General features: G+C 37.6%; 3 protein-coding genes across 3 annotated transcripts; all 3 read right to left on the reverse strand.

Moving 5' to 3' along the window:
* Window positions 1-1,413: 1,413 nt before the first annotated feature.
* On the reverse strand, window positions 1,414-3,870 carry LOC145553762 (uncharacterized). Its single transcript, XM_081612649.1, has 3 exons — window positions 3,702-3,870; window positions 1,964-2,074; window positions 1,414-1,889 (listed from the first exon to the last, which is right to left on the reverse strand). The coding sequence occupies exons 1-3, from the start codon at window positions 3,751-3,753 to the stop codon at window positions 1,654-1,656; spliced, it is 399 nt and encodes a 132-aa protein (XP_081468775.1). The 5' UTR covers window positions 3,754-3,870; the 3' UTR covers window positions 1,414-1,653.
* Window positions 3,871-6,095: 2,225 nt separating this feature from the next.
* Window positions 6,096-7,478, reverse strand: LOC145553761 (uncharacterized). The gene is made up of 3 exons (XM_081612648.1): window positions 7,330-7,478; window positions 6,648-6,758; window positions 6,096-6,562 (listed from the first exon to the last, which is right to left on the reverse strand). The coding sequence occupies exons 1-3, from the start codon at window positions 7,379-7,381 to the stop codon at window positions 6,327-6,329; spliced, it is 399 nt and encodes a 132-aa protein (XP_081468774.1). The 5' UTR covers window positions 7,382-7,478; the 3' UTR covers window positions 6,096-6,326.
* A 2,779-nt stretch (window positions 7,479-10,257) lies between these two features.
* On the reverse strand, window positions 10,258-12,709 carry LOC145553898 (uncharacterized). The gene is made up of 3 exons (XM_081612997.1): window positions 12,570-12,709; window positions 10,872-10,982; window positions 10,258-10,756 (listed from the first exon to the last, which is right to left on the reverse strand). The coding sequence occupies exons 1-3, from the start codon at window positions 12,625-12,627 to the stop codon at window positions 10,509-10,511; spliced, it is 417 nt and encodes a 138-aa protein (XP_081469123.1). The 5' UTR covers window positions 12,628-12,709; the 3' UTR covers window positions 10,258-10,508.
* Between the last annotated feature and the right edge of the window lie 5,171 nt (window positions 12,710-17,880).

Genomic DNA, 17,880 nt, shown 5'->3' on the forward strand with positions numbered 1-17,880 from the left:
TCCAAATTGCCCCTAGGTGTGAGTGTGTGTGCGCATGGTTGTTTGTCCTGTGTGTCTCTGTGTTGCCCTGGACTGGCAACCTGTCCAGGGTGACCCCGCCTCTCACCTGGAACATTAGCTGGAAATGGGCACCAGCAACCCTCTCAACCCCACTAAGGAACAAGGGTGCAGGAAAATGGATGGATGGATTAATTTTGTACTAATTAAATTAAATGTTGTTGTAACTCATTAATTAAGATTCGTCAGAGTTATTGTAGATGGTGGTGACTGTTGGCAGGAAAGATCTCCTGTAGCAGTCTGTGTTACAGTAAATCTGAAGAAGCTTCTGACTGAAGACGTTCTGTCTAGGGATCATCAACTTCTCATGAAGAGGATGGTGACAGATGTCCATAATCTTTGTGATTTTATGAAGAATCCTTCTTTTGCATCGTCATCTCCAGAGATTCCTCAGAGGGTTAGAGTTCAGAACAGAACCAGAACAGAACCAGCCTTCTTTATGAGGCCATTGAGCCTCGTTAGGTCCCTGGTTCTGATGCTGCTGCTGCTGCTCCTGCTCCAGCAGAAGACAGCAGATGAGAGGACGCTCAATAACAGACTTATAGAAGATTTGCAGGATCTTGCTGCAAACTGTGAAGGATCTTAGCTTCCTCCAGAAGTCCAGTCTGTTCTGTCCCTTCTTACAGTCGGCTTCAGTCCGGTCCGGTCTGTTGTCAAGGCGAACGAACACCAAGGTATTTATATTCCTCTACCACTTCCTCTTCTTCTCCCTTCTGATCTTACTCTGTTCCTCCTGAAATCATCTCCTTTGTTTTGCTCACATTGAAGATGAGATGACCGTTCCCCCCGTGGCACCAAGCGGTCCAGCAGCTCTCTGTACTCGGCCTCTTGTCCATCTCTGATCTCCCGACAACTGCAGACTCATGAATTGTCACAACTTCAGACTGGTGCCCGAAGTCTTTAGTGTTTATCTCTAGTTTCTGCCCATTCTTTGCGAAACAGCTGAAGCTCAGTCAGAGTCGATGGAGAGCGTTGGTGAACATCAGTTCTCAGATCTTAGAACAGATTCTCAATTTGATTTAAGTCTGGACTTTGACTGAGCCATTCTGACTCATTGTACTGTGATGTTCCTCTTAACCAACTTCTCTTAACTCTGCTTAGTCATAGGTTGCACTCAGAGAAAAGGGGGCTGAATACTTTTGCACATTGTGCTTTTCAGTTTTTTATTTGTTAAAAATGTTTTGAATCATGTATAATTTTTCTTCTTTCGCATCAAATTCCAATGAAATATATTTATGTTTCTAGTTGTAATGAGAGAAAATATGGAAAAGTTCAAGAGGTATGAAGACTTTGGCAAACAGCTGTAATCATCCCTTCTGTGGAGATCAAGTTAAGGAAGTAAATAATCATGAAAGAGAAAGTTTAAGGATTTATTTCACAAGGTTAAATACATTTAGACTGAAAAATATTCAAACCAGCATCATGAAAGATTTACGAGCTCAACGTTTCCTCGAAACATCCCATTGATCAACTTCCATGATCTGACGAGAACAAAGCCTGGACTTATGAATCAGTAGATTTATTGCTTATAGATTTACATTGGACAGGGATTTATCTTGAGAAGCTTCATGTAGCTGGTAGCGTGTTGTAATTTGATTACAACATGATTCCCAGGAAGGAGGCCAGGACGGCGCCGGTGATGGCGGCGCTGAAGGTCATCTTGGTGGCGCCGCTCAGCGTGACGGGGTTGCACCGGTCCGCTCCGCAGCAGGAGATCGTGGTGGTGTAGTTGACGCCCAGCAGAGATGACGTCGTGGTTTTGTTGCAGGTTGCATCGTTCAGACTGCAGCCCTGGTTGCTGAAGCCACCAAAGCTTGTGATGGAAGGAAAAGCTGCAGAGAAACATTGGAGATTTGCGTTAGTTTTGTTTCACCAACACTGTTGGGTTACTGGAGGTTACACTCACTTGCTTTTCCAGTGTAGCAGACGGTTTCGTTGACGCCACACGTCACGTTAGCCGCGTTAAGGCAGACGCCAAACACGCTAACGGAGCATTTGTTGCAGATCAGCGACTCCACTGAAACAGACACAGAAACGCATGAGAGCTTAATTAAAACCTTCAATAACAAGTACCAAAGAGTAAAAATATATTTTCTTCATTTCATGCAGACATTTTCCAGCTTCAGCTGTTTTAACCTTTTTGAGAAACTTTCTTACACTCAATATTTGAAGTCTTTCTCTGATTAGCTGCAAAAACTGAATAAGCTACAACCAAAACACACCAGGAGTTTTTTCAGATTTTTTTCCACTTAAATTAAGATTTTATTAATCCATTGGAAGCTCTGCTGAGTAATAATATAAATAGGTTTTGATTTTGACGAGAAGCCACTGTTTGCTCTTGTTTGAAATTAACTTGTATTGTGTTTTTATTGGCGGTGTTGTGGCCCTAGCTGATTGGTTCCTGTAGGCTGCAGAGCGACGCCATTGGACGACAACCCGGCCAATCAGACGCTGTGAGGATTTGTACACTGTGTTTGTTTGCTTGTTTTGAGCAGCTTTAACATATTTTGTTCTGCTCCTGATCGACTCTAATCAACCTAGAAGTTTGTGTTTGGGAGGTTTGGTAGTGATTACTGTATTTTTTGGGGTTGTTTTGAATTTAGTTTATTATTATTTTTGTCTTATTGTTGGTGTTGCACTTAACCCTCTTTAGTTTTGTTAATCCTTTTATTTTTTCTGTTTTGTTTGTGAAACCTAATTTTTTTTTGTAATAAACCATTATTTAATTGTTGATAAAGAGGGAAAAAGGGCCAGTAGAAAAAGCTCTGGCTACAAAAAAAACAAGGTTTCAAAAAAAAAACAAAGTACACCTGAACCCAATGAAATATATAAAATATGAGATTTTCTCCACTGATATGTTACTGGATTGGACCATTGCCTGTTAGCCGGTACAGCTACAGTCACTCTATAAAATATGTCTTAATTTAAGTTTGATGAAATTGTTTATAATCTGTAAACAGTTTTGTTTCTGTCAAGATGTCAAAGAGGACTAAGCAAATTTCTCTTTTAGATTGGTTAATAATTTAACTTTACATAATTACCACTTTTGGAGCCAAAGTTTGTTGAAATGTAATAAACTATGACTCCTATAATTTATGAAATATTTCATCCTATTTAGTTATTGTTATGAATATCAACGGTATCGCCTTAAAATATCCAGTTTGTCAATCAAAATCCAGATAATTCAAGTCTATTGTGCTCATTTTCACAAAAAACTAAATTTTTACCATTCTCTTTTCTTTTTTTTAACTGAAAGAATTTATTTAAAATTAGTTTAATTCTGATTGCGTTGGATGACTTTTCTTTGTTCGAGATTTAAAAACACAGCGCCCATCTAGTGGCATGGCAGGACAAAGTAATTTTTACAATTACTTAATTATTACAAATACTGTAATTTAATCATTACAATGACTTGAATTGTTACAGTTTGAATTAAATGCGTCGTTCCCACCGGATGGGAGAGTTTTATGATTATTATTCATAATCTTTAGTTTTACAAGAACGTTTAATTGAACATGCATTTCCTAGAATACAAGAAAAAACAAGTTCAAGTCTGAAAATGTTTCTGAATCTTTTTTTTTTTTGTGTAAAGATGCCTTCAAACATTGGAAATTATTTTTAAGTAGAATATAATTAATTATTACCCAAAGCAAAGGATGCGATGGCCACAACAACAGCAAAAAGGAGCTTCCCCATCTCTGCTTCTTGGTTTGCTTCCTGGTTTCCTCAAAGGCAGTAGATCCTATCAGGTGAGGCTGAAGTCTTTGTTCCTCAAGTATCAAGCTGCTGCTAGATGTCAGAAGTGATGAGACTGGGAGAAAAGTCGGGTTTATATAAACAAACATGAAGGGTGGAGACTTTATGGGGTTGGACCCTCAAAAGAGGACGAACTCGAGGATTAGTGAGAAGCTTGAAAAATGTGCAGAGGAACTCCAGCTTATTCTGCTTTGGTATTTCTCTTACAGTATCATTATCTTGTTCTGAGGTAATCTAAACACACACAAGATTACTGTCCCAGATTATAGGACAGTGTGGTTTGCTTAAACAAATAGAAGTTTGTTTAATATTTATTATGCAAATAAAATAAACTCATGTACACATGAACTGGGCAACAAATTAATGTGGGTTTTATCCAGTCACTCCGTGTAACTTGGCAGCAAAGATGGAAGGATATTTAAAAACATATTCAATAACACAAAATCTTACAAATTATTTTGGTTCAGCTTTAGTGCAAATATCTTTGTCCACTTGAAATAAGACAAAACTAACTAACTTAACTTTTCAGCAAGTTAAGTTAGTTAGTTTTAAGTAAATAATCCCTTAGTAGTAATAAAATAGTTCTAGTTCCACTGGGAGATGATTACATTTTCTCATGTTTTCAGTGAAATAATCAGCCAGTGGAACTAGAACTCGGTTGCTAGGTGACAGCCTGGGCATGGCTGCCGTTGCTAGGTAACAGTGCCAGCGGAACTAGCACTTTTTCATTAATATTAAGCTATTGTTTACTTAAAACAAGCTGATATATCTTGCTCAAAAGTTACTTGTAAGTTAATTTTGCTTTATTTTAAGAGTAGTAAGATGTTTACACTAGACCAAATAGTTGGTAAGACTTTGTGTTTGTTTTTTGTGGATTTTATTTCACCGAAGCGCTACGTAAATCGATTATTCAACTTGCTAGCTAGCCAGCAATTTTAAAGGTGCAAAAATCTAAGCTTTCTTGATTTTTAAAACCTATTAAATCAAGATAAGAGTTTTTTAAGCTGTGCAGAAATCTTGATCCTCCCCCAAAATCTGAAGCTAATCCAAATATCTGGACGAACTTTGCAGAAGTTTTACCTTTGGCCGTCAAAACCTTTCCTGACACTCCTTATGTTCTATTCACTTCATTTCAGTTTGTTTATTTACCACAATCTCTCAGCAAATGTCAAGTCTACATAAAAAGACACACATATTAGAGTTAATCCTGGTCATTAAACAGCACATTTAAGATAGTTTAATATTCAAATTAGTTTAAAAGGGGTTTTTGTGTGTGTGTGTGTCTAAGGAATCCCAGTTATTGACCTGCAGCGTTCAGTTCTCACATAGCGACAGCCGACAATCGCTTGTTGACAGCAGAGGTCTGCTGTTTCTTTTCTAGGTTTGAGGCTTCAGATACAACAATACACTCCCTTTTAACTGAATCCCGTCATCGGGTTCAAAGAAAAACGAGGCGCTGCCGTTCTTCATAAACCTGCTGGTCCAGCTGCAATACAGGCGGCAGAGTAAACATTTACTTCAATCAACCTTATCTGGGAAGCACATTTACCAAACAAAGCATTTCAAACTGGTTTAAATGATAAAAACACAGAAATACAAAGTCATCAACAATTTAAGCATTTCGTTTTGTCAGACTGTTGATTAATGTTTCCTTTACTAGAGTAACTCTTTGTGGAAAAATAACTTTTTCCTACGCTGTACTTTTTTACTTTTACTTGAGTAATTTTATTGTGAAGTATTTCTACTCTTACTTGGGTAAAATTTGTGGATTTTCTACCCACTGAATGAAAAACCAATTTATTCTAACCACACACAAATAAAACCTGCAGTTTCTATAAGTGTTTTATTGATTTGGGAAAATTATTTTTTACCTGATTTTTTTTATCCTTAAAATACCCAAATTTCCGCTTTGTACTTTGGTCCACCTGATGATGTAATTTAAAATACTTAATAACTGATCATTTGATCAGTTACTCAGTTCTTGAGTAAAATTTTTACCAAATACTTTTTTTTACTTTTACTTGAGTTCTGTCACCTCTGACCTCTGGCGGGTTCAGATTCTTCAATACAAACTGATCTAAAAGCATCTACAGAAACAGCAACACCTGGCCTGATGTTTCTTAGGTCCAATAAAAGAATGAATCAGCAGGTACTGCTTGGTAAAAGCATCAGAACCAGCTGGACCCACTCTGCATGTCTCAGGTTTGAGACGTTCTCAATAAATGTAAAACTCCCCATCATCTCTGCTGTTGACTTCAATTCAAGCAAATTAGTCAAAAACCTTTAAGTATTTATGTGGATATTTATTTTGTCATTCTGAGAAGGATAAATACATTTTGATTAAGCAAAACAAACCAACATCATTGAAGATTTACAATGTCAAAGATCCCATTGATAATCGGACGAGAACAAAGCCTGAACATATAAATGAGTAACTTGTTGCCTATAGATTTACATTGGACAGGGATTTAGCTTGGGAAGCTACATGTAGCTGGTAGCGTGGTGAAATCTGATTACAACATGCTTCCCAGGAAGGAGGCCAGGATGACGCCGGTGATGGCGGCGGACATCTTGGCCGGGGCGGCGCTGGTGATGGTGACGGGGTTGCACCGGTCCGTTTCGCAGCAGGAGATCGTGGTGTTGTAGTTGACGCCCAGCAGCAGAGACGACGTCGTGGTTTTGTTGCAGTTGGTGTCGTTCACCCTGCAGCCCTGGCTGCTGAAGCCACCAAAGCCCGTTACTGAAAAACCTGCGGAGGAAACGTAAAGTTTAGCATTAATGTTGCATCATCAACTGGTAAAAAAAAAAAAAGGCTGAATAAGAAAGTTACTGACTTGTTTTCCCAGTGTAGCAGACGGTGTCGTTCCCGGTGCAGGTCACGTTGGAGGAGTTCAGGCAGATGCCGAAGACGCTAGCGGAGCATTTGTTGCAGACCAGTGAATCCACTGAAACAGACACAGGAACATAACAGTTTCATTAAAAACGTAACATCTACCGTTAAGAAAAGCTTCAGCCTTCATGGGGAATGATGCTGATTTGAAATAAGGCTTGTTCTCAGCCCAATAGTGTCATTGGTATTTCCTCCAAATATCCGGCTGGCCGCTCCTTAATTTGAGGTGTGGTGAAAGCCAGTTGGACGTCATCTGATACCTTTCACTCATTTTACACAAAGCAGTTTCATTAAGATTTAGAAGCTCTGCTTATTAAAGTTAGTTTTCGTGTTTCTTTTCTTTTTTAGTGAAACTTTTTTTTTGACAGTGAAGCTGGAAGGAAATTAAATTCATCCCGATTGCACTGCGTGAATTACTTTTCTTTTTTGAGTTTAAAGAATATTCTCAGACACAACATGAGACGGTTAACTTTCCCTATTATTGTTCATAACTTTGCATTGTTGTAAACATAAGAAACAGTCAAATTCAAGTTTAAAACATATCTTTTTTTAAAAAAACAAAGCAGTTTTTTTCCTGCCATACAAACATGACAAATTTGTGTTTTAGTAGAATAAGTAATTATTACCCAAAGCAAAGGATGCGATGGCCACAACAATGGCAAAAAGGAGCTTCCCCATCTCTGCTTGCTTCCTGGTTCAGGTCCTTGAGGCCAGAAGGTATTTTTCTGTCAGGTAACGAGCTGCTGCTGCTGCTAGACGTCAGAAGTGATGAGGCTGGAAGCAGTCAGAGATTTATAGGTACGAGCAGGGTGGGGATGTTATGGGGTGTGGAGCCTCGTAATGACAAAAGTTTAAATTTTTCAGCTTCGTTAGAAGTTTTTAAAAATGTCTAAAAGGACTTGACCTCTTTTTTTTTTTTTCACTACAGTGTAATTATTTTGTCCTGAGAAAATCCCAAAATACCAGAGAGGACTGTCTCAAACTTTTTGTCAAACATAGTTTCTTTAAAAAAAAACACAATAATTTATGGTTTAATATTTTTAATTCTGTTTTAAAAAGTGTGTATTTATGTTTTCTCGGTTTTCTCAGTGTAAGACTAGCCAGCTAGCTGAGCTAGATTGGTTTATAGCACATTCATTATTTTCTGTTTTTGTTTTGTTTTTAAGGTTTTTCAGTGGATATTACTCACTCAGTCTCTTCATAGATTGATAATTGACCAGCACTAAAAATGTAAATGTAAACATTGGAATTAAATCTGATTTTTCAGGAGTTTTAAGGCCTAAAAGACATTTTAGGCTGTGCAGAAACCTTGATCCTTCTATGAAAGCTGAAGTTATTCTAAGAAATTATCTTTGTTATATGGAAAACCAGTTGATCTTGTAAGGTGTTCATAATTACAGTGTTCAGAAATTAACAAGTGAAATCAGACTAAAGCACAATGGCATGAACATCATCACTGCATTGACAGGCAGGTTTATTGTTTCTTTTCTTGGTTTTTGGGTGCAGCTGAAACAAGGCCCTGCCTTTAACCTCAGCGCTGTCGTCAGGAAAACATTTATAAATCTGGTCATTTCTCCCTTCAGTCAGAATCAGAGCATCTCAGGCCCCAATTATTTAAGTTATTAGTTTCTTACTTTCAACCTAAACTGTTTGTCTTCCATTCATAACAAATATTTACTTTGCATGCAGAAACTTTGCTCTTAAAACTGTAACAGAAACACATCAGGCCTGTTATATGGGAGGTCCCAAGGGCCAACACCTACAAACTCTCTTACACGTACTATCAAACTCTCATTCACTATCAAACTCTCTTACATGTACTATCAAACACTCTTACACGTACTATCAAACTCTTACACGTACTATCAAACTCTTACACGTACTGTCAAACTCTCTTACATGTTCTATCAAACTCTCTTACATGTACTATCAAACACTCTTACACGTACTGTCAAACTCTCTTACATGTACTATCAAACTCTCTTACATGTACTATCAAACACTCTTACACGTACTGTCAAACTCTCTTACATGTTCTATCAAACTCTCTTACATGTACTATCAAACACTCTTACACGTACTGTCAAACTCTCTTACACGTACTATCAAACTCTCTTACACGTACTATCAAACTCTTACACGTACTGTCAAACTCTCTTACACGTACTATCAAACTCTCTTACATGTACTATCAAACTCTTACACGTACTGTCAAACTCTCTTACATGTTCTATCAAACTCTTACATGTACTATCAAACACTCTTACACGTACTGTCAAACTCTCTTACACGTACTATCAAACTCTCTTACATGTACTATCAAACACTCTTACACGTACTGTCAAACTCTCTTACACGTACTATCAAACTCTCTTACACGTACTATCAAACTCTTACATGTACTATCAAACACTCTTACATGTACTATCAAACACTCTTACATGTACTATCAAACACTCTTACATGTACTATCAAACACTCTTACATGTACTATCAAACTCTCTTACATGTACTATCAAACACTCTTACACATACTATCAAACTCTCTTACACGTACTATCAAACTCTCTTACATGTACTATCAAACACTCTTACACGTACTGTCAAACTCTCTTACACGTACTATCAAACTATCAAACTCTCACATTCACAGTCAAACTCTCTTACACGTACTATCAAACTCTGACACGTACTATCAAACTCTTTCATTTGCTATCAAACTCTCTTTCATTCGCTATCAAACTCTCTTTCATTCACTATCAAAGTCTCTTGCATTCACTACGGAAGTTAACTTAAAATTTCAGTTTCTGATTGGACCCCAGGCAGGAGTAGGCGGGTTTTCACGGACAGGAAAATAGCTGAGCGCCAGCGACTCAGAGGCAACTAATATTTTAAATGACATCGTAAATTAAATTTTAAGTTAACTTCCGTTGCAATCAAACTCTGTAAGAAAGTTTGATAGTGAATGAAAGAGAGTTTGATAGTGAATGAAAGAGTTTGATAGTAGGTGTAAGAGAGTTTGTAGGTTTTGGCCCTTGGGGCCTCTCATACTGTTAGGTTATCCTGATGTTTTGTATTTAAACCGTCTGGTGGGAAGAAATGATCCCAAGAAAAGTTACGTCTCAGCCAGAGTCACTTTTCCTAGATGCTGCAAACAATGTAGCAGAATCTAAATGAGATCTTGGATCTTAATGAGACAATCTGTATTTTTTAAAGTTTAATATAATTAAGATCTCCAATGAAAACATGAGTTTTGGAAACCAAAGAAAGTTTCTCACCTTTGTTTAGTTTTTTCTTTGCTTCTGTTGTATATTTTGCAGATTTTAATGCTACATCTAATTGACTATTATGACTTTTTCTAATGTTTTCTCCTTGTTGGACTCATTTGCAAAGCCGCAAATAAACTAAATCAAAAGTAATGTACGAGTTTGAAAACTGCAGATTAAATAAACTTTTAAAAAGTGAGGATACTTTTTTTTATGCATTCTCCATTTATTTGGACTATTAACTTCCCAACAATCAAGTTAAGTAGAGTAAGTTTATGAAACTGAGACTTTTAGGATTTATGTACAGATTTATTTTATTTCAGAAAGTTAAATACATTTAGAGTAAAAAATATTCAAACCAGCATCATGAAAGATTTACAAGCTCAACGTTTCCTCGAAACATCCCATTGATCAACTTCCATGATCTGACGAGAACAAAGCCTGAACAAATAAATTAGTAACTTATTGCTTATAGATTTACATTGGACACTGATTTAGCTTGAGAAGCTACATGTAGCTGGTAGCGTGTTGTAATCTGATTACAACATGCTTCCCAGGAAGGAGGCCAGAACGGCGGCGGTGATGGCGGCGCTGAAGGTCATCTTGGTGGTCGTGGCGGCGCTGATCAGCGTGACGGGGTTGCACCGGTCCGTTTCGCAGCAGGCGATCGTGGTGTTGTAGTCGGTGCCCAGCAGCAGAGACGACGTCGTGGTTCTGTTGCAGTTGGTGTCGTTCACCCTGCAGCCCTGGCTGCTGAAGCCACCAAAGCCTGTGATGGAAGGAAAATCTGCAGGGGAAATGTGAGGTTTTCATTAATTTTGTGTCAGAAAACCCTGGTGTGAGTGTGGCGTTACTGCTAATCGTGAGCGAAACATTTTGTAAGCTTTAAGAAGGCAACTGACTCGCTTTCCCAGTGAAGCAGACGGTGTTGTTCCCGGTGCAGGTCTCGTTGGCGGTGTTCAAGCAGAAGCCGAAGATGCTAACCGAGCATTTCCGGCAGATCAGTGAATCCACTGAAAAAGACACAGAAACATGTTAAAGTTGAACTAAAACCTCAAACATCAAAGAGTAAAAACATCAAGATTATCTTGTAGATCCTTGCTAACTTTAGCTTTTAGCTCTAAGAAATGCTTCATCGTCGATGAACATTTTATTTTCTTGTTGAAGTCTTTTGTCTTTGAAATAACTTTCTGATTTGAGGTGAAGTAAAAACAAGTAGAGTTTTGTGTGATGGTTTGAAGTTATCTCTGACTGGTGGAGTTTAGTTTTAGCTCTTTATTGTTATCGGTTTCGGCTGACTGCGCCTTAATGCGAGGCGTCGTCAAGCACCACCTCAATAACTGTTGGATAATATTCAATCTTTGAAGTTCTGCAAACAAAACAAAGTGTATTTTCATTTTTACTTTCTTTGTTTTACTTTAAAACGTTGAGAAAAGTACATTTTCTCATCCCTATTTTTTTTTTTTTTAGAAATGTGTGAGATCAGCTTATTTCCAGAAATTTCTACATGAAACTCTGCTACATAAAAAGCCAAAGTGGGTTATTTAAAAAAAAATCTGACTATGAAATATTTTGATTTACAGTTGGTTTTAAAGGAAAGGTATTCCTTCTACTTTTATTGATAGATTAGAGTTGTATTGCACTCCTGCAGTGGTTCAATTTTGCGTTATTTTGGAATTTTTGGCTGCAAAAACACAAAATTTACCAAGTCATTTGGTTTAGTTTTTTAGTGCAAATATCTTACATCACTTGAAATAAGTCAAAACTAACTCAAAAGTAACTATTGACCAAGATCCAGAGGTTTGTTTTAATAAATAATTCCTTGCAATGTCGATGAAAATGTTCTAGTTCCACTGGCGCTGTTACCTAGTAACGGCAGCCAAGCCCACCCCGTTGCCTAGCAACCCAGTTCTAGTTCCACTGGCTGATTATTTCACTAGAAACATGTATAAAAAAATGTCTTGTTACAAGTTAACTTATCGTACAGTGAAACTAGAACCATTTCATCAATATTGCCCTAAAACAAGCTAATATTCCCTGACGAAAAGTCACTTTTAAGTTAGTTTTTTTTTTTTATTCCCAGTGTGCTAAGATATTCGCACTAGAAATTAGACCAAAAATACTTAGTAAGATCTTGTGTTTTGCAGTGTAAGCCTCAACAAGGACGCAGTTATCTCTACAGGTTCTATTGTTGAAAATAAAACCTGGTTTGGTCTGAACATTTTGAAAATGGAGACGTTGTTGTTGGAATACTGAGCAACGGTTTCTGATTTTTATTTATTTTTTTATTTTTTATTGTGTTTTAATGTACAGTACTTTGTATCAGCTGTGGTTGTTTTAAAGTGCTTTATAAATAAAGTTGGATTGGATTGAATTGATTGTGTTGGAACAGTATCAAACTTTGACTACGGAAGCTGAGATTGGACATTTCCCACATGGTTTTCTTGTGATTAACTCATTATCTCAGCCTGACTCTTTTGAACAAACAAACAAGCGTTAATGTTTTCAAACATTAACTCAAAACAGCACATCTTTGTTTCATACAAGTTAATATTACAAATGACAACATTACAATTCGTTCAGCTGTAAATGTTTCTTACCCAGAGCCAAGGATGCAATGGCTACAACAAAACCAAAAAACAGTTTTCCCATCTTCATTCAGTGTTTGGGTTTCGGCTCAAAGATGAAAATAGAGACGATCAGAGGCTGCAGGAGGTCAGAAGTATGGAGACAATTGGTGACAGCAGCAATTTATATAAATATATGGCTGCAGGGTGTGTGATGGGTGTTTTTCCTCCTTTTGTACTTTTGAATAAAGGAGCAGCTGAGGGAGTGTGGAGAAATACACGATAGCAACAACAATTTTACAAGCATCTGAAATGTTCTGAGAACTTTTTTAACTGTATATTTGTTTTATTTAAATAGAAGGGGAAAAAATATTAGATTCCCACTCATTTAGGAGATGACAAACCGATTAACTCGATCTGAAGCTAAATGCATTTCTCCTCTCATTATAAAACATGTCTTAATAAATTATAATGAAATCTGTGGTTGAATTAAAAAAAAAAAGTATGTACATATATTTCTCTTTTTTAAATCATGGAAGTTATATAAAGCTTTAAAATAATTGATATGGCAGAAAAAAAAAGTGAGGTGACATTTACTATTGAAATTGTGAATTTAATATTTGGACTTTTTCATAATAATTTCTGAAAAAGTGTAAAATGTATCATCATAATTTATTCAAAATGGAGTTTTGTCTTAAAAATGACTTTTTTATATTAACAGATTCGTTCGTTGTGTTTTTGTTTTGGAAAGATGTCGCTGGGAATGTTGGCATCACAGGAATCCTGTACACAGAAGTTTCATAAGATGTTTAAGGTTTTCTACTGAAACTCTTTATACCAAACTAAACAACACAAATGTAACTGAGACCTACACAGTTCTCCTAATGGTGACTGGGTTCATTTATAGATGTGGATTCTCTTTATTTACCGGATTCCAAAACAGTTGGGACACTAAACAAATTGTGAATAAAAACTGAATGCAATGATGTGGAGGTGCCAACATCTAATATTTTATTCAGAACGCAAATCACACATCAAAAGTTTAAGGATGTATCATTTTAAGGGGAAAATATGTTGTTTCAAAATTTCATGACGTCAACAAATCCCAAAAAGTTGGGAGAGGCCATTTTTACCACTGTGTGACATCTCTTCTTCTTCCAACAGTCAACAGACGTCAGGGGACAGAGGAGACCAGTTTATCAGGTTTAGAAATATGAATGCTCTCCATTCATGTCTAATACAGGCCAATAAAATCGTTTTCGCACTGCAAGGAACGGAACGCTTTGGTCCGGCTCCACCCGAACTGCAGCCCTGTTGTGTTTGCGTACAACTGAGGGCGTCATCGATGCTGAACCTGACGTCATTATTTATTAAACTAATCAATGGTTTCGATGCAGCGGCCAAAGCCTTGAACCGATAGTTCATTCTGTACTCGTTCATCAGGGAGTAAGCGGAGGAAAAAATGACATCATCATGGGACCAGGTAGCAGCAGAATAGAGAGGAATAGAGAGGAATTAAATTAAAAATAATAATAAAAATATTAAAAAGAGCACTCTTTACAAAATACAGTAAGAACCGCTTAGTGAGAGCCAGCTGGACCCGATCAACGGCTGACTGCAAAACAACCAACGGCTGAGTCTAAACCCAGTGGTTCTTAACCTGGGTTCGATCGAACCCCAGGGGTTCGGTGAGTCGGTCTCAGGGGTTCGGCGGAGCGTCTGCCGTGGAGGTAAAGACACACTTGTGTAAAGTCGTGATGACGCCCCGCTTTGGCATCACTTGCTGAAGGATCGCGTTACATTGCTTAGCCAATCAGAGGATCACGTTACATTGCTTAGCCAATAAGAGGATCGCGTTACATTGCTTAGCCAATAAGAGGATCATGTTACATTGCTTAGCCAATAAGAGGATCGCGTTACATTGCTTAGCCAATCAGAGGATCACGTTACATTGCTTAGCCAATAAGAGGATCGCGTTACATTGCTTAGCCAATAAGAGGATCATGTTACATTGCTTAGCCAATAAGAGGATCGCGTTACATTGCTTAGCCAATCAGAGGATCACGTTACATTGCTTAGCCAATAAGAGGATCATGTTACATTGCTTAGCCAATAAGAGGATCGCGCTACATTGCTTAGCCAATAAGAGGATCACGTTACATTGCTTAGCCAATCAGAGCTGCGGAGGAGCCCTGATTGAAGGAGCTCCACTCTCAGCATGGGTTTGAACTTGAGTCTTTATTTACTTCAGCAAAGCTCACCGTTTTTACCAGTGCAGAAACCACTAAAGGGGCAGGTGCTCAAAAAAACAAAAAACAAAAAGGGCACATCTAACCGTCTTCTAGGACAGAATATGAACAAACAGCTTTCAGAGTTTAATAAACAATGATAAATTACAAAATTGTGAGATACAATCAAAGCTAAGGAACATCTCTATACAGAGCATACAACTATACATATGTAAGATATTTTATTAGTAGTTTCTTTCTGCAGGTCTATTTTGTTATAGGAAAGTATTGCAATATTCAAACCCGTAATTTAGCAGGATATGTAAATCAGAGCTGGACCACCAGACATATTTTGTCTTTACAGAATTACACTATTAAAAATGTAAACAAGGGCACAATGCAACCTTTTAGTGACTGTAATCTATAAAAGAGCTGCCTGTTTGCTGCAGTGGAGATGAAGACGGTCCATTCAGGAAAGCAGAGCTGCATCAAACTTTAACGTGGAACTGCAGAAAAAAAACAAAAGCAAACATTGAATTGTTAATGCATGTCACCATGAGAAAAGCCTACTGAGTTTTACTTAAAAAAAACTTTTTAAAAAATTTAAGTCACACATTTGTCTCATGAAGTGATTTTTTTTGCTAAACAAACTTATTTGTGCATGTCATAAATCTTTTCTTAATATTCTAAGTTTTTGTTTGACTCAAAGTTTTACTTGTGTTTCTCACATGAGTCGTGGGCAGGGCCCAAAATTGCAATAAAAGATTTCTGATGTGTGCAAATAAATGTTTATGTTTGGTAAATAACTTTTTAAGTTCACAAGACAAAAATTAGTTATTTAATTTAAAAAAGTTTTTTAAACAAAACGACTTGTTCTTAAAGAAATCATTACAATGAAATCAAAACAATTCTTGTTTGTTTTTCCCCATTGAATAATTGGGAAAACAAATTTAACTTCATACTCTGCGAACCAGACCCTAAACTAAAAGTCTGGATTGAGTTTTTTTTCCCCTTCATTAATGTCACTTTTATTTTATTCATTATATATATCATGATAATGCAGGGTGAGTTATTTTTAATTCTAAATGAATATCCTTGTTGGACTTTTATTTAAGTGTTATTCTCCATTGTTGATACATTTACCTAACGCCAGAATAAATGAAATATACATTATGCAGCAAAGGAAATTAGAAGATCGGACATATATCCATTATGGAGATGATCGGTTTTGGACGGGCGATGCTCCCCTGTTGCATAAGCGATACTAAAGAATGACTGATATTATTAAAGATACAGGGGAGAAGCTTTTTAGTTATCTAGCTTTGCTAGCAAAGTCGTTAGCTATCAGCTAGCTAATAGCACAACAATAACAGCTTAATGTCTGTATGATAAAAATACTGAATGATAAGAACAGTTTCTCCTCACCTGGCTGTCTCCTCCCGCTCAGTAGTTCTTCAGAGAAAGGCAGACGCAGAGGCCTGTCAGTGTCTGTTGTATTTCATTACCTCTCTGCTTAAACCGCGACTCCGAGCTGAAGCAGAAACGATACTTCAACGTTTTCCGTCATCTGACAAGTAGCAAGTCTACTCCACTTTATTCACCAAAAACGTTTTTTTTTTTTAATTCACCAAAAACTGTTCTGTAATCTGGAACGTTCGCTACGTTGAGCTCCAGTTAGCCGCCTTATCTCACTGCGCGAGAGGCAATTGCGTCATGCGTCACGGGCAAAAGGTCAAAGGTAACAAGGTGACCGGAGGGCTTATTATGTTGTACAAAAAAAAAAAAAAAAAGCCAAATCATTTTAGTACATGTTTTTATGTGTCAGAAGAGGGCTTAGAAAATAATAAATAAATAAAAAATTGACCGAAAGGGCACTTTGGGGCAAGGAGCAAAAAGGGCAGGTGCTCAAACACCCCCATCTCCCCCTCTGCACGTGCCTGGTTTTTACCAAATTCTATAGCTTTCGGTGAACTTCTAAATCTGCTCCTTAGTCGCATCTTTTCTGGGTTTTTTACTGCCTCTAGTGGCGTGGGGGTGGTAACACAACAAATATAATTACATTACTAAATCAGAATACCGCAAAGTCTTTATTATTAATTTTTTATTCTCTTAAGAATGTAGAGCTAATGATCTAAACAAGATCTAAAAATGATCTAAACAAGACCTTAAAGTGGTTCCAGTTTCTCTTGATGGCCAACCTGTTGAAACTGTGGCACATTTTAAATACCTTGGGTCGTTTCTGGACAGTCAGCTCAACTTTACTGAAGACACTGACTATATTTTGAAGAACTGTTTTCAGAGACCCTACCTTTTAAGAAGACTTAGTGACCTTCTTAAAGTGACCCAACTTTAAGAAGTTATGTCTTGAATTTGGGAAAAAAATCATTTTATTTATCACTACAGAAGGGTTCAGTGAATGCGCGTATGAATCTGATGGGTTCGGTTCCTCAAAAAAGGTTAAGAACCACTGCTCTAAACCAATCAGCTGCTGATTCTAAGCAGCACCGCTTGGCCGGCCCGATTGGAACCACAGCTCTTGTGGTTCAAAGGGGCCGGGTGGAACCGGTCGGAAGTTCTAATGCAAATGACATTTGAATGACTACTTTGAAACCGTTCCTTGCAGAGCGAAAACGGCTTAACTGTTCAATCATCTTGGACCTTCTTTGTCCCACCTTCCTCTTTATGATGCGCCAAATGTTCTCTATAGGTGAAGATCTGGACTGCAGGCTGGACATTTCAGTACCTGGATCCTTCTCCTACGTAGCCATGATGCTGTGATTGCTGCAGAATGTGGTCTGGCATCATGTTGTTGAAAAATGCAGGGTCTTCCCTGCAAGAGATGACGTGTAGATGGGAGCATATGTTGTTCTAGAACCTGAACATAGTTCTCTGCATTAATGGAGCCTTTCCAGACATGCAAGCTGCCCAGGCCACAAGCACTCATGCAACCCCAGACCATCAGTGATGCAGCTTCTGAGCGGAGCGTTGATAACAACTTGGGTTATCCTTGTCCTCTCTGGTCCGGATGACATGGCGTCCCAGTTTTCCATAAAGAACTTCAAATCGTGACTCATCTGACCACAAAACAGTCGTCCATTTTGCCACACTCCATTTTA

The sequence above is a fragment of the Poecilia reticulata genome, chromosome 11 (assembly GCF_904066995.2).
Source record: "Poecilia reticulata chromosome 11, P_reticulata-male-v2, whole genome shotgun sequence".
In the NCBI taxonomy this organism is placed as follows: domain Eukaryota; kingdom Metazoa; phylum Chordata; class Actinopteri; order Cyprinodontiformes; family Poeciliidae; genus Poecilia; species Poecilia reticulata.

Bases quoted from the DNA above. Each gene is read 5' to 3' on its own strand.
- LOC145553762 (XM_081612649.1), bottom strand. From the start codon at position 3,753: ATGGGGAAGCTCCTTTTTGCTGTTGTTGTGGCCATCGCATCCTTTGCT. The intron at 2,075-3,701 runs GTAATAATTAAT...TGTCTGTTTCAG, and splicing joins CATCGCATCCTTTGCTTTGG to TGGAGTCGCTGATCTGCAAC. The intron at 1,890-1,963 runs GTGAGTGTAACC...GTTTCTCTGCAG, and splicing joins CTGCTACACTGGAAAAGCAA to CTTTTCCTTCCATCACAAGC.
- LOC145553761 (XM_081612648.1), bottom strand. From the start codon at position 7,381: ATGGGGAAGCTCCTTTTTGCCATTGTTGTGGCCATCGCATCCTTTGCT. The intron at 6,759-7,329 runs GTAATAATTACT...TGTCTGTTTCAG, and splicing joins CATCGCATCCTTTGCTTTGG to TGGATTCACTGGTCTGCAAC. The intron at 6,563-6,647 runs GTCAGTAACTTT...TTTCCTCCGCAG, and splicing joins CTGCTACACTGGGAAAACAA to GTTTTTCAGTAACGGGCTTT.
- LOC145553898 (XM_081612997.1), bottom strand. From the start codon at position 12,627: ATGAAGATGGGAAAACTGTTTTTTGGTTTTGTTGTAGCCATTGCATCC. The intron at 10,983-12,569 runs GTAAGAAACATT...TGTCTTTTTCAG, and splicing joins CATTGCATCCTTGGCTCTGG to TGGATTCACTGATCTGCCGG. The intron at 10,757-10,871 runs GTCAGTTGCCTT...TTTCCCCTGCAG, and splicing joins CTGCTTCACTGGGAAAGCGA to ATTTTCCTTCCATCACAGGC.